This window comes from Syngnathus acus, chromosome 9 (assembly GCF_901709675.1).
Source record: "Syngnathus acus chromosome 9, fSynAcu1.2, whole genome shotgun sequence".
Classification (NCBI taxonomy): Eukaryota; Metazoa; Chordata; class Actinopteri; order Syngnathiformes; family Syngnathidae; genus Syngnathus; species Syngnathus acus.
The window spans coordinates 8,826,441-8,847,204 of NC_051094.1; the positions used below are offsets into that span (position 1 = coordinate 8,826,441).

Here is a 20,764-nt window from a genome sequence, read left to right on the forward strand (position 1 = left end):
TTTTGCTTTCTCATTTCATTGGAAGGCCATGTCTTGGTGCTACAATGAGCAGTGCCAACACCGTGGTGTCTATTTTTTTGTTTGATAGATTATGTATCGTATTTAAAATTTGCTTGTACCACATGTATCATTTATACATTGAAACTTGCACTTTTTAAGTAAAACTCTTTGTATGTATAGTAGTGCATCAGCTGTGACATCTTTCACATGTCGGGGGCTCTGTTAGCCCCTTTAGCTATTTCAACACCAGTTAACAAGCAGCCATGTTTACAGTTTTTATGGATCGCTATGACCTGTTTGAAGAAACTGGGAACCTCTCAGTCTGCAACATCACCATCTCAGCAGAGCAGCATTTTTTGCAAGCGGGCAAATTTGACTCCAAACGGCACTAGCATTAAGGACCCCAGGAAGAGTAGCGATGGCATTGCCATAGCTAATGGGAATCATAAATAAAACAAACAAACAAATGTAAGCTACTCTACATGCAGTTATAGGCTGCAATGACAAGCAATGGTGCACGGAATCACACAAGGGCTGTATTTTGTTGCCCATTGTGTAATGATTGATTGGAGGTGCTTTTACACTTATGTCAAAGTTGAATTGTTTGAAGGCAAAATTTGCACAGGAAGAGCCTTTCGCAAACAAAATGTGTCATTTTGACCACTGTGGCACTGTTTAGGCCTCTGCATTACCTGTTTTCAAAATGTGGATTTTGAGTTGATGGCTACGTCAAAACAATCAATAAAAACTGTATTTAAACCTTTGTTTGAGGAAAATGTGACTTCTGTCCGTGTAGATACTTGAGTGTTTTGATTTTCTTTTTCTTCTTGCAATATACAAATTCTAAATGAACATTTACCATTTGACATTTGTTAGACTTTCTTGTTCAAGCAATTTGATGATACGCATGCCTTCGCCATGCATGTTTCTCTCAGTTTTCTCGAATCCGCTACATTTGCATTTTGACAGCATGTGTGCCGATGCGTCGAATCGCGTGGAGTTTGGACGTCAGCTTTGGTTACATATAAACAAGTATAGGAAGACTTTGACCTTGGTCTGTTAAAAACCAGACAGACCAAATGGTCTCCTTTGCACTGGCTCGGGCATGTCCATGCCTTCTTTACACTTTTTACAATCCAAAGGCAGAGCAGGTGACTTAGTGTTAAGGCCAACTCAAGTCATGTGCATGAGTGCACCACAGGAAAGCCATAAAGATGAGCTCTTGCCAGGTTGAATGGAGTTCAACCATCTCTGCCTTGTCCGGGGATTAATGTCTTCAGAAGTTGACAATTGTCAGAAATAACCAAGTACAAATACTTTGCTGCTGTGACTTAGTCAATTTTTCAGATCTTGATTGGAGTACTTTTTCATGACTTCTTATCGTTGTTTAATTATATGTATAACTGACGGTAAAAGCTCACTAATAATTTTGTGCTTATACATTCAAGAGTCTGTACTGTTTTTTCAACTTAAGGAGTCATAGCAGTACTTTTACTTTCACCACAGACTTTTTCTTTCCGTAATTTATCGTTAACTTTGTTAATCAGTAACTCTTTGGACTTAGTCGTGGTGACCGGCCAGTTAAAGTGTCTGCACAGAACCTCACTTTATGTGTCAACTCCACAGTGGTAGAACATGAGTGCCTTTGTAACTCTCACAACAGGCCAGAAGATGCCAATGGTTGGCCTTGGAACATGGAAAAGTGTGCCGGGACAGGTAGAGGCAATTAACTACTCAATGGCCACTATAATAAGAGTGCTGGATGACAAATTCTTAATATTGTGTTCTGAAGGTTGATAATTGATTCATTTCAGGTGAAACAAGCCGTGCTGACAGCTTTGGATTGTGGCTATCGGCACATAGACTGCGCGGCAGCGTATGGGAATGAACAGGAGGTGGGAGAGGCTCTGGCTCTCAGGGTCGGTCCAGGCAAGGTGATGTTGTCTAAATTCCCATGTCAGTGACCTAGTTTGATTTGAATTTGCAGATTCAAAGGCACATTTATTTTTACATAGCAATTAAAGGAACACTTTTAAAACACATCAGATTTCAATGGTGAAAAAAAATGTTGGATATCTATACTGATATGGACAGTTTAATGTCTCAGGAACAAAAGGATGAGACATCTTTTGATGGAAATAAAGTTTTCAGCCTACAGAGGGCTCAGTATAGAGACACCCCAAAAGGACCCACCACCGAACCGGTCATGCTAAATGATGTTGCAGGCAGCATAGCGCTCTCCTTGGCTTCTCCAGACCCTTTCACGTCTATCACAGGTGCTCAGGGTAAAACTGCTCTCATTTGTGAAAAGCACAGGGCGCCAGTGGTGGACTTGCCAATTCTGGTGTTCTATGGCAAATGCCAATCGAGCTCCACGGTGCTGAGCAGTGAGCACAGGGCCTCATGCTCCCAGTCGTGATAATGACTCTAGCTAAAGCCAGCACTAGTTCAAAAAGATCAAGAGGGAGGAACTTGAAATGGCCTCCACCTGCAGCACCAGTCCTGTTTTGGCGTTGTTGCCCTCCCTCGCCTCCTCTGACTGCACATCCCTGCTGCATACTTACCCCCTGAGTCGCATTGACCCTTCGTTAACACCGCTAGGTATCCAAGTCAAGCCACTCAGGGCAGAAGAGCTGGGGTTCAATCCACGCCGATCAGAGTGAGAACCAGCCGCGGTGAACCGCTGCCTTCAAGCAGTGCCTCCCCAGTGCTCTCCTCCCGGCTGTACCTACAAAAAAAAGCTTCTTTCTTCTTGAGCAATTAACGTGTGTGGTGCAATGTGCTGTTGCATGAGCAAGGCTAACCCTCATAGAAGACTGAGCCTCGATTAAGGTCCTTCCGCTCTGGACCGCCACACCCTGCGTGCATTGTTCCTAGAGTCGGAACCCAGGGGGGCCGCATACGTACCCCCTGAGTCGCACTGACCCTTCGTTAACACCGCTAGGTATCCAGGTCAAGCCACTCAGGGCAGAAGAGCTGGGGATCAATCCTCCCCAATCAGAGTAGGCCAGCCGCGGTGAACCGCTGCCTTTCTCCTCTGATCGGGGTTCAAGAGCACTGGAGCCAGCCCTGACTAAGCAGTGCCTCCCCAGTGCTCTCCTCCCGGTTGTACCTACAAAAAAAAAGCTTCTTTCTTCTTGAGCAATTTTCTTTGTCCCATGTCAACGCACGACCAAAGGACATGCTGGATCCATTCCTCCAACTTTGCTGTGCTTCATCCATCGCGAGGCTCCAGGGAAGTCAAAGCACCTAGAGGGGACTCACCTGTATTGCAATACCTGTGGAGGGAATGGCTGAAAAAGAAACCCTACTCTACATCGCCTAGGTCCCGGTGCATCCTCGGCCTAGTCACCTAAGCTGGACTAGGGGACGTGAATATTAGGGGTAAGAATTTGGAACCTGTTCCAGGTCACCATTTAGAGTCCAATATTAACGTGTGTGGTGCAATGTGCTGTTGCATGAGCGAGGCTAACCCTCATAGAAGACTGAGCCTCGATTAAGGTCCTTCCGCTCTGGACCGCCACACCCTGCGTGCATTGTTCCTAGAGTCGGAACTCAGGGGGGCCGCATACGTACCCCCTGAGTCGCATTGACCCTTCGTTAACACCGCTAGGTATCCAGGTCAAGCCACTCAGGGCAGAAGAGCAGGGGATCAATCCTCCCCAATCAGAGTGAGAACCAGCCGCGGTGAACCGCTGCCTTTCTCCTCTGATCGGGGTTCAAGAGCACTGGAGCCAGCCCTGACTAAGCAGTGCCTCCCCAGTGCTCTCCTCCCGGTTGTACCTACAAAAAAAAGCTTCTTTCTTCTTGAGCAATTTTCTTTGTCCCATGTCAACGCACGACCAAAGGACATGCTGGATCCATTCCTCCAACTTTGCTGTGCTTCATCCATCGCGAGGCTCCAGGGAAGTCAAAGCACCTAGAGGGGACTCACCTGTATTGCAATACCTGTGGAGGGAATGGCTGAAAAAGAAACCCTACTCTACATCGCCTAGGTCCCGGTGCATCCTCGGCCTAGTCACCTAGGCTGGACTAGGGGACGTGAATATTAGGGGTAAGAATTTGGAACCTGTTCCAGGTCACCATTTAGAGTCCAATATTAACGTGTGTGGTGCAATGTGCTGTTGCATGAGCGAGGCTAACCCTCATAGAAGACTGAGCCTCGATTAAGGTCCTTCCGCTCTGGACCGCCACACCCTGCGTGCATTGTTCCTAGAGTCGGAACTCAGGGGGGCCGCATACGTACCCCCTGAGTCGCATTGACCCTTCGTTAACACCGCTAGGTATCCAGGTCAAGCCACTCAGGGCAGAAGAGCAGGGGATCAATCCTCCCCAATCAGAGTGAGAACCAGCCGCGGTGAACCGCTGCCTTTCTCCTCTGATCGGGGTTCAAGAGCACTGGAACCAGCCCTGACTAAGCAGTGCCTCCCCAGTGCTCTCCTCCCGGTTGTACCTACAAAAAAAAAGCTTCTTTCTTCTTGAGCAATTTTCTTTGTCCCATGTCAACGCACGACCAAAGGACATGCTGGATCCATTCCTCCAACTTTGCTGTGCTTCCTCCATCGCAAGGCTCCAGGGAAGTCAAAGCACCTAGAGGGGACTCACCTGTATTGCAATACCTGTGGAGGGAATGGCTGAAAAAGAAACCCTACTCTACATCGCCTAGGTCCCGGTGCATCCTCGGCCTAGTCACCTAAGCTGGACTAGGGGACGTGAATATTAGGGGTAAGAATTTGGAACCTGTTCCAGGTCACCATTTAGAGTCCAATATTAACGTGTGTGGTGCAATGTGCTGTTGCATGAGCGAGGCTAACCCTCATAGAAGACTGAGCCTCGATTAAGGTCCTTCCGCTCTGGACCGCCACACCCTGCGTGCATTGTTCCTAGAGTCGGAACTCAGGGGGGCCGCATACGTACCCCCTGAGTCGCATTGACCCTTCGTTAACACCGCTAGGTATCCAGGTCAAGCCACTCAGGGCAGAAGAGCAGGGGATCAATCCTCCCCAATCAGAGTGAGAACCAGCCGCGGTGAACCGCTGCCTTTCTCCTCTGATCGGGGTTCAAGAGCACTGGAGCCAGCCCTGACTAAGCAGTGCCTCCCCAGTGCTCTCCTCCCGGTTGTACCTACAAAAAAAAAGCTTCTTTCTTCTTGAGCAATTTTCTTTGTCCCATGTCAACGCACGACCAAAGGACATGCTGGATCCATTCCTCCAACTTTGCTGTGCTTCCTCCATCGCAAGGCTCCAGGGAAGTCAAAGCACCTAGAGGGGACTCACCTGTATTGCAATACCTGTGGAGGGAATGGCTGAAAAAGAAACCCTACTCTACATCGCCTAGGTCCCGGTGCATCCTCGGCCTAGTCACCTAAGCTGGACTAGGGGACGTGAATATTAGGGGTAAGAATTTGGAACCATTTCCAGGTCACCATTTAGAGTCCAATATTAACGTGTGTGGTGCAATGTGCTGTTGCATGAGCGAGGCTAACCCTCATAGAAGACTGAGCCTCGATTAAGGTCCTTCCGCTCTGGACCACCACACCCTGCGTGCATTGTTCCTAGAGTCGGAACTCAGGGGGGCCGCATACGTACCCCCTGAGTCGCATTGACCCTTCGTTAACACCGCTAGGTATCCAGGTCAAGCCACTCAGGGCAGAAGAGCAGGGGATCAATCCTCCCCAATCAGAGTGAGAACCAGCCGCAGTGAACCGCTGCCTTTCTCCTCTGATCGGGGTTCAAGAGCACTGGAGCCAGCCCTGACTAAGCAGTGCCTCCCCAGTGCTCTCCTCCCGGTTGTACCTACAAAAAAAGGCTTCTTTCTTCTTGACCAATCTTCTTTGTCCCATGTCAACGCACGACCAAAGGACATGCTGGATCCATTCCTCCAACTTTGCTGTGCTTCCTCCATCGCAAGGCTCCAGGGAAGTCAAAGCACCTAGAGGGGACTCACCTGTATTGCAATACCTGTGGAGGGAATGGCTGAAAAAGAAACCCTACTCTACATCGCCTAGGTCCCGGTGCATCCTCGGCCTAGTCACCTAAGCTGGACTAGGGGACGTGAATATTAGGGGTAAGAATTTGGAACCATTTCCAGGTCACCATTTAGAGTCCAATATTAACGTGTGTGGTGCAATGTGCTGTTGCATGAGCGAGGCTAACCCTCATAGAAGACTGAGCCTCGATTAAGGTCCTTCCGCTCTGGACCACCACACCCTGCGTGCATTGTTCCTAGAGTCGGAACTCAGGGGGGCCGCATACGTACCCCCTGAGTCGCATTGACCCTTCGTTAACACCGCTAGGTATCCAGGTCAAGCCACTCAGGGCAGAAGAGCAGGGGATCAATCCTCCCCAATCAGAGTGAGAACCAGCCGCAGTGAACCGCTGCCTTTCTCCTCTGATCGGGGTTCAAGAGCACTGGAGCCAGCCCTGACTAAGCAGTGCCTCCCCAGTGCTCTCCTCCCGGTTGTACCTACAAAAAAAGGCTTCTTTCTTCTTGACCAATCTTCTTTGTCCCATGTCAACGCACGACCTAAGGAGATGCTGGATCCATTCCTCCAACTTTGCTGTGCTTCCTCCATCGCGAGGCTCCAGGGAAGTCAAAGCACCTAGAGGGGACTCACCTGTATTGCAATACCTGTGGAGGGAATGGCTGAAAAAGAAACCCTACTCTACATCGCCTAGGTCCCGGTGCATCCTCGGCCTAGTCACCTAAGCTGGACTAGGGGACGTGAATATTAGGGGTAAAATTTTGGAACCTGTTCCAGGTCACCATTTAGAGTCCAATATTAACGTGTGTGGTGCAATGTGCTGTTGCATGAGCGAGGCTAACCCTCATAGAAGACTGAGCCTCGATTAAGGTCCTTCCGCTATGGACCACCACACCCTGCGTGCATTGTTCCTAGAGTCGGAACTCAGGGGGGCCGCATACGTACCCCCTGAGTCGCATTGACCCTTCGTTAACACCGCTAGGTATCCAGGTCAAGCCACTCAGGGCAGAAGAGCTGGGGATCAATCCTCCCCAATCAGAGTAGGCCAGTTGCGGTGAACCGCTGCCTTTCTCCTCTCATCAGGGTTCAAGAGCACTGGAGCCCCTGAGCACTGGAGCCCTGAGTCACCTTGACCCTTCGTTAACACCGCTAGGTATCCAGGTCAAGCCACTCAAGGCAGAAGAGCTCAGGATCAATCCACCCTGATCAGAGTGAGACCCAGCCTACAAAAGTATGCTCCTTTCTTCTTGAGCAATCTCCTTTGTCCCATTACAACGCACGACCTAAGGAGATGCTGGATTTATTCCTTCCACTTCCCTGTGCTTCATACACCGCAAGGCCCCAGGGAAGGCCAACCTGCTGTTGTTGTTGTTGTTGCCAGAGGGTCACTATTTCAGAAGGTTCCTACACTCACGGTTCCCATTCATTCAGGTTCCTGGTGCCTCCCTCTTGTGTGTCCCTTGTGCACTACCTCTCGTTCTCCGGCAGTTACTCCGGTAATTTGGATATACTTTCGAGCGGCCCTGAGCGTGGCTTCATTGGATTTCCGATTATTAGTCAAAACCTATTTTAATATTCTCAACCCTGAGTAGTGTGTCTTCAGATATGGCTGCATCCTGTTGAGTACAAAAGTTGCTTATCCATTTCATACCATTCACTATCTTACTTTTTTTTTATCCCCTATACCTTTGATCTCTTTGATTTTAATGTTCAGCTGTCAATTTTAGTTTGTCAATTACTGTTTATTGGTATTGTACTTCTATTTTAATTCAAACATCTAACTATCACATTTCATTTTATAAATGTACTTTAGTTTTGACATCTGGGGATTCCATCGGCAGGGTGTCCCATTAGCTGTGATCGCTTAGGATCACTGCAATCTCCACAGCATCTTTTATTGTGTTCTGCTCTTACCTGAAGGTCCTTATTTTGGGTGTCCCTTACACTCACGGTTCCATGATTTTTCCAAAATGGCCGCCACGTCGTCCGGTCACCCTCGGGCACCCCCTAGTGGCTATCCCTAGCATTGCGTCCGATTGAATTTAGGTTGGTAGGTTTATTTAGATTTTTTTAGGTAGTTTTTTGGGGGGGATTTAATCCTGCTTTTTAAAAAAAAAAACAATAGGATTAGGGTTAATCAAAATTAAATTCAAATCGGTCATCCCTTATTTAGAATATTATTGTAATAATTGCACATTCACAATATAATAATATATATATATATATAAGAATCATCTTAAACCAATTATGTTAAAACTAGCCAGAGGTCGATTATTTATTTATTCATTTATTCATTCCCACTATTATCATACCACTAGTGTTCATTACAGACCCACGATTAGTGATCTCCTAATTTTGGAGCCTGCAGCAGTACTGCAGCAAACAAAGCAAAGTGGAAGAGGACATAAAGAGTAAATATCAGAGATCATTAGGCAATACGCGTCCGTTGTGTAAATGATTTTGCTTGCACAGGTAAGTGATAGAAAACGACTAGCAGAGGATGGTTTCGATCCATCGACCTCTGGGTTATGGGCCCAGCACGCTTCCGCTGCGCCACTCTGCTCTGCTGTGGAGACCGCTGTTTAGTGAACCTAAGTTCGTATTTAGATCAGCGCTGGTCCGGGTCAAAAGCGGTCTAAGTTTTTGTTTGTTTGTTGCGGTTTCCATTCAGACTGTACATTTTGCAAGTGAAGTGTATTTTGTAAACACATCCACGGTTGTGACGATCTGTGCTTCCATTGGACAGCAATGAGAAGGCGGGCACACAGACCCGGAAACGGAGGAAAATATGCGAGTCCTACGTGCTGCATTCCTGCTCTGCATATTTGTGCTGAGTTGGCTCGAATCTACGCTGTTTGTATTCACACCTGAAGCCTACTGCACCAGAAGAGAACCGAGACCACTTTAAAAAGTGGGTCTCTGTCTGGTTCATTAATCCGCATCAGGATTCGTTTACGTGTAGTCACACCTGCATGACAGGCCCGCACCAGCGTTAGAAATCGAACCCTGGTCCTTTTAAAGTGGACCAGACAGGCAGGTCGGTAGATAATCCAATTGCAGAAACTTTCTGTTCCTGAAAAATGCAACTATTGTCACAAAAAGATCAGAAAGAGTTCTCCATATGAATCAGTGCACCTCTACACAACTAAAACAATTATTTGTTATTTTGAATGCTGCTTATTATCATTACTGTTCTTGATGACGTCATTGGAGACAAACCAATCGAGAGTCACTCGAGTCTTCCCTGCAGGCTTTGCGTCGTGACCAAGTGTTTGTGACATCGAAACTGTGGAACACCAAACATGACCCTTCTGAAGTTGAGGAAGCCTGCACGACCACCCTGGCCCACCTGGGTCTTTCCTACGTGGACCTTTATCTAATGCACTGGCCAATGGCCTTTCAGTAAGGGATTCTTTGCCAGAGGATTGCACTGAACTGTATGTGAGAGTCACGTTGCGTGTTCTTCATATGTTCAGGCCTGGAAAGGAGCTGCTGCCTCGGCGTCAAGATGGAAGTGTGTTTTACTCTGACACACACTACACAGACACTTGGGCCGCCATGGAGGACCTCGTGGACCAAGGCCTGGTCAAAGCCATCGGGCTGTCCAACTTCAATGCGAGGCAGATGGATGACATCGTCAGAATGGCCAGACACAAGCCTGTGGTAAACCAGGTAGACTACAACTATCTCCACTACCTAATACATGGACACTGTCAAAAACAAGTGTCTCCTTGTTGCCGCAGGTGGAATGTCATCCATATTTGTCCCAAGCAGATCTCCTGGCTCACTGTAGGTGAGGATCAATGTTGGATTTCTTTTTTGTTTACGATTGAAAGCAGAGGCCGCCCTCATACTTGTACATGTCAGGTCAGTGGCTGTTTGCCTGACGGCTTACAGCCCTCTGGGTAGCAGGGATCGACCCTGGGCCTCCGCTGAAGAACCTTGCCTGCTGCAGGATCCCAGAGTGGGAGAAATATCTCGGCAATACCACAAGACACCTGCCCAGATCATACTCAGGTTGTAGGGCTTCGATTTCATTTGAAAACTCTAAAGAGATCCAGTATTAAGAATTATGCAAACGTATATAAACATTCTAATTTGCACACGATCCAAATTTGTACCTCTGATCTCCCGTGTTTTGATTTGGACTAAATAGGGTGTGTCTCAAAATGTCAATTACGTTATGCAGGTGGCACATTCAGAGGGATATTGTGTGTATCCCCAAAAGTGTGACACCCTCCAGGATCCATCAGAACCTGCAGCTTTTTGACTTTGCCCTGTCAGAGGAGCACATGAAGTTGATGGACGCTTTAAATCGCAGCCAACGCTTCATCGCCCCAACAGTCAAGGTGATCCATCATGTGACATGTCAACAATTCTGTGTTCTTAGATCAAACGCACGCCTGACTAGTTTGTTTTTTCCACAGAGGGATGGCAAGACACTTTGGCGAGATGCTGAACACCCTCATTTCCCATTCAATGATCCTTATTGAGTCAAAACAAAATCAAATTCGGTTTTAAATCACACAATAGCTCTAAACTATTCAAAACTTAGTCAGATTAATTTGATAATCGATATGTTTTGATTCACTTTGACACGAGTTCACACTCAACCTGCCTGAAAATGTTTTTGCTGGCCAAATGGCAATTGGGAGTGCAGGAATACAATTTGGCAATTGTCTCGGATTGAACCTCGCTGCAGTGACACTGCGTGGTCAGCAGCAAGATTGCGTACCGCTGACAAATTCTGATTTGAATCACACAGACACATGGGGGGTCATGAGATTTTTCATTAAAATAATTTCAAGCCAATACATTTATAACACTTGTGAGATTTTATTTTCAACAACATAACCTTGACAAATTTAACAACATTATATGCTACTGTTTTATTTTAAAAAACAAAAAGTAAATTTAGCAATTTTTTTTTTTTTTTTCCATTTCTCAAGGTCTAGCATAGAATCCCACCACTAACTGTATCTTAGTATACTGAAAACGAGGCCACTCAACGTCCCATCCCCACTGGAAATGCTCCAGGACTCACCTTCCATTTGCAGACATCACCCTTCTCCCCACCCACAATAAAGCCAGGGCAAGCCAAGTGGCAACATGCTGTCTCCAAGGGAATTCATACAAAAAAAAACAACGTAGGAACACAAGAAAGAAGCACAAAGTCCTAAAAAGTTGGAATCTGGTGAATTTTTACAGGTGTCATTCCTGTGCTGACCACTGTGGGGCAGTGTGTACATTTATCCATAAAGGTCATCGTCGTTATCTTCATTGAAAACAGGACCTGTGCCACCTCCTCCTGTGCTGTGGCTTGGACCACTGCCACCTGTGGTACTATTAGGGAACCTGGAAAAACAAGATGGGAGCGTTTCAGCCGAGAGTACAAGTGAGAAAAATTTCGAAATGCAACTGAAATTATAAAATGTCTGAATTCAAATTGTCATTTTATGATGTAGCTGCATCTGCTAAAGTGCAATTTTACCCCTGTAGTGAAATTATTATAACATATTCAATATTGTCACCTTTATAAAATCATGGTCTGTCACTAAGAAAAAAAAAAAAAAAAAAACTGAATAAATTGTTGATTATATGTATTAATAAATTCATTTCATAGGTAAAACTGAATAATCTGTTTAACTAAAGATGTAGTTGAATTTAGAACAGGTTGCCAGCATGTTGATGTTTACGGCAAAAAAAAAATGTTTCGTGTGAATATGATTGGGCCATTATTCTAGGAAGGTGACAATGAGCACCAATTGCTAACACATATTAGCAATTCCTACTTGGGCACATCATCATCGGGATGATGATGTCGCTAATACACGAGTACCACCCAGATGTGGCCTGCAGGCTGTACTTTGCCTCAGTCTGGTTTAGACAAACACGAGAGAGCATTTTTCAAGAGGATTACATGTTGGGGTATTTTTGGAGACCATAATCTGTCAATCAGACATAATCTCTAAAACTGCTACATTACTCTTAAAATGGTGCACATTTAACCCCCCGCCCCAAGAAAAAGAACAGAGTCTGGATGTATTTTAATAAGTCCAAAGGTGTACCTAAAGCTGCCGAAGCCACGACTCTGCTGCAGCGTCTGTGCAAACATCTCGTATTTGCGGATGTCATTGTCGCTGACGGAGCGGCGGGCGAATCGCATGGCCTCCTCAAAATGGTCCTTCCTAATCTCAGGCACGGGGTCATCCTCTTCCACCTCCTACAAAATGAGATGGTGTTGAAAGTGTACCCAACATGATGGAAGCTGAGCAAAGACGACAACGAAGTGGACTGACCATGGCTAAAGGATTTGTCTGCCTCTCCCTCTCTCTGCGGATCTCGTTCTCGATGCTCTCCCTGATGGCCAGTTTACATGCCCGCTGGCAGATCTCTGTGAGGTCAGCTCCAGAGAAGCCATTGGTCATCTTCGCCAGGTAATCCAGGTTCACATCCTGGGATTACATTGGGAGGAAAAACAAAGATCTGATGAAGTTAGCCAGGACGCAATAAAGAAGAAAAAGCTCTGTGTAGTGAAATACACAGTACAGGAGTGAACAGTACTACGCTTTCCTAAAAAGATTAGGAGCACACATTGTCATAGTTTCACTGCCAGGTTAAAAGTTCACCTTGCTGATGGGACTCTTGCGGAGGTTGGCCTTGAGGATGCTCATTCGGCTCTTCTCGTCAGGCAGGGGGATGTAGATGAGCTGATCCAGACGTCCGGGTCTCAGGATGGCGGGGTCGATGATGTCGGGTCTGTTTGTGGCGCCAATGATGAAGACGTTCTTCTTGCTGGACATGCCGTCCATCTCTGTCAGGATCTGGTTGATGACGCGGTCGGCCGCTCCGCCACCGTCTCCCACGTTGCCGCCGCGAGCCTTCGCTATGGAGTCCAGCTCGTCAAAGAAGAGAACGCAGGGAGCTGCTTGACGAGCCTGGATGTATGCAGATGTTGGTTCTCATTAGGACCATGACCATTTGTGAAGATCTAACGGCAACAGGGTCACCAACCTTATCGAAAATCTCCCTGACGTTTGCCTCAGACTCTCCAAACCACATGGTGAGCAACTCTGGTCCTTTGATAGAGATGAAATTTGCCTGGCACTCATTGGCGATAGCTTTGGCCAGCAGTGTTTTACCGCAACCAGGAGGCCCATAGAAGAGCACACCCTTGGATGGGGTCATGCCAAACTTGAGGAACTTGTCTGGGTGCTCCACTGGGTACTGAATTCAAGATGATTGGAGGAAGATAAGACAGTTTATGAAAGCTTGCAGATTGCATTCTGATGGATATTTCAGTTATATCGGTTTTCCATACCTGTACTAACTCTTGCAGCTCTCTCTTGACATCTTCCAGACCACCGATATCCTCCCAAGTAATGTTGGGAACCTCAACAACGGTCTCTCTGAGAGCTGATGGGTTGCTCTGGCTCAGGGCCCACTAAACATTGGATTTATTAAGTGAATATCATTAAAAGAAATGTGCATGCATATTGCCTTCCACGCAAGAGTTTTACCTTGAAGTCATCCATGGTGACGGCGAGAGAATTCATGACTTCCGCATCAATGGTCTCGTCCTCCAGATCGATCAGGTCCATCTTCTTTCTGATAGCCTGCAGTGCCGCCTCAGAGCACAGGGCAGCCAGGTCTGCACCCACGTGACCATGGGTCTCATTGGCTACCTGCCACGGCATACACACAGCTCAATAGTGCTGAACTGGCAAGTCAGCGACTGATGAAGTAGAAAATAGATGGACAAAAGGAATGCTGCAATTGTCAACAAGGACAATTAAGTCCTGACAGCTCACAAGTACTGCGAGCTTTACAATTAGATTGCCCAACATATGAAAAGAAAGACTCAACCTTCGGCGTCCCAATAAAAAGTCAAGCTACAGTCTACTTCAGTCGCTGCTGTCATACAGCAATCTAACAATGACACCTAACCAATGCTGGTACAAACCTGTTCTAAGTCCACATCATCAGCCAGCTTCATGTTTTTGGTGTGAATCTGGAGAATCTCGAGTCTGCCAGTGGCATCCGGAATGCCAATGTCAACTTCCCGATCAAAACGGCCTGAGGACATTGAAACATTCTTATTACCATATTTTCCGGACTTTGACACGTCTAATACACTTTATACACTCGTTCGGCTGTGGACCGCTGTTGAGCGCTACCACCTCGCTTGGCGGAGGGATATGCGAGCAGGCTCACGGTCACGCGAGAAGATCGCATGCCCGTCCGCCAGGCAAATAGTGCCGCACAATTGACACAAAGGAGACAGAATTGAGATCAAAACGGACATTACTGAGGAAAGGAAGCTTTTATACACAAACCCCCATTACAAAAGAAATGCATATGATGCTGCTTTTAAGTTAAAGGCAGCTGGCTTTTCAAAGAAATGGAGCTGCTGCACGTACTGTAGAGGTTCCCGCCGGCCATTAGCTGGCACTGGGCTATTGTTGATGACATCTTGTTGCGCCACCCTTTTTAGTATTTTTTTTTCAGGTTATGCCTTCTCTGGTGCTTTACGTGTAGCCCGTATCGCATTACCAAGTTTACCCCTGCAAGTGGTCCCATTTGATTTATTATTAGTTGTGTGTTGCTAGTGTTTCACCCACATTAAGTTTATTATGGTCGTTGCTGAGATTTATACATGTTTGTATATTTGTAGCGCTCCTTCATCTTTGTCAATAAACGTTATGTTAATAAAAGGTATGCGTTCCCAAAGAACCATTTCTTCCCAGACAATCCTCTTTGTGCATTTTCGCTTATAAATGGTAATTAAACATTAAAACACCTGCATCTTGTAGTCCAGTGCATCTTATATATGAACAAAACAAGAATTTCCCCTAATTTTAGCTGGTGCGGCTTATATTCCGGAAAATACGGTAGTGCAGATGGATGTCGCACAAGTGCTTGACTGTGAGCCACAGCCACGGATAGCATGTTGCTTTGAGGTGTTAGTTACCAAATCTCCTCAGAGCTGGGTCGATACTGTTCGGTCTGTTTGTGGCGGCCATGACGATGACATGAGCTCTCTGTTTGAGGCCATCCATCAGAGTCAGTAGCTGCGACACAATGCGCCTCTCCACCTCTCCGTGAGTCTACAAAAATACACAGGTACAGCAGAATGAACACATAGCAGCATTTAAAGGGAAGATTATACACAACACTAATATGAAAGTTATTAAACCCTATGAATGGTTTCCAACTATTTTGAAAAGAACTGGGACACAGAAAGAAACCCTATACAATAATCCTCACCTTCTCTCGCTTTGGAGCAATAGCATCAAGCTCATCAATGAAGATGATGGCAGGAGCATTTTTCTCCGCTTCTTCAAAGGCTTTCCTTAAATTACTCTCGCTCTCTCCAGCCAGCTTGCTCATTATCTCAGGGCCTTTAGAAACAGACATTTGCATTAGCGGAATGCACATTCAAAAAACAAAACAAAAAAAAAAGATAATGACTGAGGTGGCAGGAATATCCTTTAGTTTTATATACAGTATTTGCATAATCTGGCACAGACTGACTGCATTTTTATAATGCAGAAGACAACTGTTGTGACAAATGAACTCGTCTAGCCAGTTCTAATGACAATACATTCAAACAATGATGCAATGAGCTGGAGCTGGATGGATGACAGAATGAAATCCCAATGGCAAAGAACATATGCACGGCAGCATTGTCACTATACCATTGATCAGAAAGAAGAAGGCTCCTGTTTCATTGGCCACAGCCCTGGCAATCAGGGTCTTTCCAGTTCCAGGGGGTCCATACAGAAGGATTCCACGTGGGGGCTGAGGAAAACCCATTATAATCATGAGTAGGATAATAGTAACATTGTATTATCTATAAAGATTGCACATCAGTACAGCATACCTTGACACCTATGGCCTTAAAAAGTGCAGGGTGCCTAAGCGGGAGCTCCACCATTTCTTTGATCTGAGCCAGCTGCTTCCTTACTCCACCAATGTCATCGTAGCCAACCTCATTCAAAGACTCCTCTTCATCCTGTGGGTTTAATAAACCATGTGAATAAGATAACTGTCGAGTTGTGGGGCAGCTTGACGATTTAGTGCCCACCTCTCTCCTGATTGGTTCACCCTCACAGTGAATGACAGTGTCTGGAGCAACGATGCAGTAGGGGGAAGGATCAGTTTCCACCACTTTGAATTCCACAGCACGCATGCCTCCTCGGACCAGGAACATATCACCTTTAAAGTCAAAACAGGTCATGTTTACTTAGTTACAACTCACAGAAAGGAATAGAAAATATATAGCAGTCAGATCTTGCTTGCACTGACCTTTGCGAATGGGCCTGTAAGCCTCCAGAAAGTATGGCTTGAGATAAACCTCAAACAGGTTGCCAGTGATTCCCTCGACTGTGTCATCTATTGGTAGGACATGGATCCTCTTTCCATACTTTACATCAGGACATGGTTGAATGCTGAGGGGAAAACATTGTACTCTTTATATCCGAGTTTGAGAAGGAGCCAAGACAGTGGTGCATCATTCTCCTACCTGATGACATCACCCAGTCGGACCCTCAAGTTGTTGCGGACCACCCTGTTCATTCTAACCTTTTCATCAGAGCATGTATCATCAGATAATACAATGCACACGGTCTCACGTTTCTTTTTGCCCTTCATCAGCACTGTGTCGCCACGGAAGAGCTGCAGCTCATCCATCTTGGTCTAGAAACAATGTAGGATCAATTTCACATCATTGATATGCGAGTATTGTTCAAACAGCACTGAGCTATACAATCAATGTCAGCACTTTTCTATACAATCAATATACCTGAGAGAGAGACACGACACTGTTGTCTTCATTAATAGACTCATCCACAATGAGTCTGTTGGGTCTGTTCTTCTGTTTCAGAATTGCAGTGGCTAAGTCATCATTCTTTGATCTAAAGGAGAAATTGAAAACAATTTGGATGTATCAATACATCAAAGTAAAACGGAGTTGTAGCTTGTTTATTCAAACGGTGTAATCTGCTTAGTCAATTGGACAAAGTCAGCGCTTACTTACATCCCACTACATAGATTCCACAATGTGCACTCAAGGATTCCTATTTTCAATTGAGTGATATCGTTTGCAAGCAAATGTACAATAGTCTGTGCTCAATGTCCTAAACTCTCCAGTACGTGAAGCTTCACTCTAATTAGATTTGTATGTTTTTAACCTGACTGACATTTATTCATGACACAAATGTACTGAATGAGTCAAACCGTTTGTGAGCATTCAATACAAATAAATGGTTTCCCCTGACTCACGTTTATACATACAATACAAATGCACTGACTGTGTCAACAATTAAAAGTTAGCATATATGTGTTCATGATTGATGTACAGTCAAACAGAAAATTGCAAAATAACAGCTATATTCCCGTAAAATTTAGTATTTAGGGTACTGTTATATTGCTTTTAGAATGCGTTTCCGTGTCGTTAGCACGCTAATGTTAGCCTTTACGCTAAGAGACGGGCACGCAAGCGAGCCCAGATGACACAGCAAAAGAATCGAGAAGAAAACTTTGGCTAGCTTTCTTGATCCACACAAAAATATATGTGCATTTCCAAACTGCCAGTTGTGGAGTTTCCTACGATCGCTTCCACTGTGTCGAATATTCACCGGATGAAAATAAATATTACACCATTACTGTTAACTCTGTCATTGAGCATAAAAGCTAATTGTGCTAACCAGCTAGCTTTGCGGCACTGTTGTGAGTAGCTGTGACGCTATTGGCTAGCATATTAGCATTGACAATCGGCATTATTTGGCTTAACGTTTAATGTGCACCACGCCTCGGTTCCAGGCCAACACTAGAATGACTCCAAACCAGTAGATGGTGTTTGCTTTCTATGTAAAGGCCATCCCTATGTAATGGTGGATGGCTTTGGCCTTGATAGTGTTGCTAAGCTAAGACGCGCAACAATCCAACAGCAATGACTGTGCTTTGTCAAGCCGTTGTCGCAAGAGTATTTGCTGAAAACTAGTAACTGGAGAACGACAGCAGTGGGGATTGCACCAATTAGTAATATTTGGTCGGGTTAACACCTCACTATCGGTAGGTTTTAAATGTTGACGCCTCTGTAGGCAATGGACAAGTAACTGACCCCGTTAGCTTTGTCGCTAATATCTTAGCAATCGTGCTAACTTTAATAAACTTGTGTATACTGACACGTTAACATTACATTATTTTTGAAAACATATATTCATGTGTCTACTTACTCCCCTCCCGATGCCATGGTTGTCCACCTGGATAACAACAATAAATACAGAAAATCTAGCTAAAGTTACGATGCTTCGCCGGCTTTCGTTATCCTACTCCGCAAAATATCCGCGAATGTCCAGAGGTTTCCGTGGTTTTCTATACTGGTGTACAGAGCTCTTGATGCTCCATTGATTCTGATTGGTTGATGCCGTTTGTCAAAGTCGCTGACCAATGAGAAAGTAAGAAAAGTGTATGACGTCACGTTGAGTAACGTATCCTTCGGCCAATTGCAAACGTATGAATTGCTTCTATGGTCCGCCTACTTTGATCTAATTGGTCAGTTAAGACGGGGTAAACGTAGAGTAAACCAATGACCATGTACCGCGTTTAAGAATCAATAAATTTTAAAACACACTTCCACCCTTCTTTTTCAGTCATACGATAAATACTTTTTACAAAAAATAAAAATAGTATATAAAAATAAACGTGACACCTGCGTGTTTAGTATCCGACCAAACGGTGAAACAACTACGATAAGCGTGTCATTTGTGGCGCTCTGTCATGCCTGAGACGTCAACATAACGTGTGTTCTTTGATTGGTGTTTATCTCGTGGACAACGTGGATGTGTTGCTACGTCAGAAGGACTCTGGTTTCCTGGCGAATTGTTACAAACCAAAAAAAGTACATCAATAACAGTTCCAATTAAATCGTGTGCTTTTACCCTTTTGTGGTTCAAACAATCCAAGTGACATTTCTTTGCTGACGCTTAGTACACTAATCAAACATTCACATTAGTTATGCTGTGTCAAACTTGTAATTGTTCGGCAGTTTATCAAAAGCAACACCATGCTCAAGTCAATTACGCATACTGCTTCTGTATGTTCCATGTAGGAAACAACAACAATAATAATGATAATAATCTAAAAATTATACAAATATGTTGCTTTCCTTTCAATATTCGTATGGAGCTATAGTACAAATAAAAAGTTACATGTTCAATACTTTTTCTTTGGACACAGCTATATAAATAAACACAAGTTACATATCCAATAATGCATATTGTGCAGATATTTTCACAAACCACTCAGCAGTTGTTTTTTGTATCAGTTTCATTCTTCTTCACTGCCCAAGATGGGCTACGTGGGCTCAAGTTGTTGTACTCTGGGACGAAGCTCTGCAGAGTCCAACGGGTAACGGAAAACGTGAGAATAAGCATTTTATTGCATGTTTCTTTCTTTTTTTTAATGTGCTTATGACAAAAACTCTTGAATCTTGAAACATATCCTCATTGACCACCATGAATCTAGAAGCCGTAAGGAAATCAGTTTGATTTACCTTCCATTCGTTGACAAATTCGTTGTTTTCTTGGATCCATCTTTCTGCTAACTTAGACGATGATTGTTGCCTATTAATGGACATTTAGGTTCCGATTTCAGACAAAATGGTTAAAGTTTCCCTCGTTTGCAGCACAACCGGAAATGTAACGAAAAACAGTGAGGCTATCCTGCCCCCTTGTGGCTGGTTGGCAGATTGGATAAATCTCCAGCAACTATAGGTGGTACCAAATAATTTCAGTAGCCTTAGCATCTTTCGGCTTTTCTGCATGCGGCCCTCGAATGAAAGGGTTCTTGGTCACAGAAATGTGATGAAGACAACGACCTGGGAACTTATTTATTTGTCTGTTAAGTGCTTTTTAATTATACGGCATACATGCAGTCAAATGTGCAGCCTTGCATGGTTGCATCTTACTTTTCCTTTCATACACTAAGAACAGAAATGTTTCAAGAAACTCCAATGCTGTAATAAAATTACAGCTTAGTCATCGTTGAAACTACCATGGCAGCCATTTTCTTCCAGCTGTCCCTGTGAAGGTGACTCTTCTCCCTTATTTTCTCCCTTCTCAGTGTTCTGTCTGCCCGATGTCCCATCCATGCGTCACTCGGCATCATCCATTTATCCTCTGCCCCCTGTAGTCTGAAACCTCCCTCAAGTGTTTGGTTATTTCACAACCTTCCAAGTTCATACTCCCCTTTCCGATCATTGTATTAAATCAGTGCTGACATTATAACAGCATGCAGTGAACCTCCTAACAGGCTCACTAACAAAATAATAATGCATTGTCACTGACTGATGTTGGTGTATGCTTACAGTGTTGGGTTCATTTGTCTTTGGTTCTATTTATCTTTAATAGGTCTTTTTTTAATTGTTGTGGGTGATACCGATTAACTATTTTATCACACAGAAGCAATTGTCATTTTAACTTTTTGTATCTTACATGCTATTGATTGACCCATAAGCAGCTTCTTACATCAAACATAAATAGATGTACCCACTGTACACTGCATAGCAGGTTTTTGTTTTTTTATATATATATATATACAAATGACAGAAATAGTTCAAAGTGTGCTTCTCAGGAGAATGCAATGACAGGATGCGGTCATGGGTGACATTGTTGTGACATCATTGGGAGCGAGAGAGGCTGACGCAGCGAAATTAACCAGTACGCTCTGATCCACTTACCCTTCAACAATATCCACGGTACTATGATTTGCAGAAAT

General features: G+C 44.8%; 2 protein-coding genes and 1 non-coding gene across 3 annotated transcripts; 1 reads left to right on the top strand and 2 right to left on the bottom strand.

Moving 5' to 3' along the window:
- The first annotated feature begins 1,483 nt into the window (after positions 1-1,483).
- On the top strand, positions 1,484-11,126 carry akr1a1a (aldo-keto reductase family 1, member A1a (aldehyde reductase)). The gene is made up of 8 exons (XM_037258394.1): positions 1,484-1,716; positions 1,815-1,934; positions 9,234-9,385; positions 9,460-9,655; positions 9,727-9,776; positions 9,851-10,000; positions 10,173-10,332; positions 10,411-11,126. The coding sequence occupies exons 1-8, from the start codon at positions 1,636-1,638 to the stop codon at positions 10,474-10,476; spliced, it is 975 nt and encodes a 324-aa protein (XP_037114289.1). The 5' UTR covers positions 1,484-1,635; the 3' UTR covers positions 10,477-11,126.
- On the bottom strand, positions 8,475-8,546 carry trnam-cau. The gene has a single exon. It is a non-coding gene; the product is annotated as a tRNA-Met (tRNA).
- LOC119126886 (valosin containing protein) lies at positions 10,800-18,375 on the bottom strand. The gene is made up of 17 exons (XM_037258392.1): positions 18,223-18,375; positions 16,788-16,899; positions 16,509-16,681; positions 16,292-16,434; positions 16,071-16,201; positions 15,867-15,998; positions 15,682-15,784; positions 15,251-15,384; positions 14,955-15,090; positions 13,947-14,059; positions 13,504-13,668; positions 13,305-13,427; positions 12,998-13,210; positions 12,613-12,921; positions 12,283-12,438; positions 12,052-12,206; positions 10,800-11,338 (listed from the first exon to the last, which is right to left on the bottom strand). The coding sequence occupies exons 1-17, from the start codon at positions 18,237-18,239 to the stop codon at positions 11,233-11,235; spliced, it is 2,421 nt and encodes an 806-aa protein (XP_037114287.1). The 5' UTR covers positions 18,240-18,375; the 3' UTR covers positions 10,800-11,232.
- Between the last annotated feature and the right edge of the window lie 2,389 nt (positions 18,376-20,764).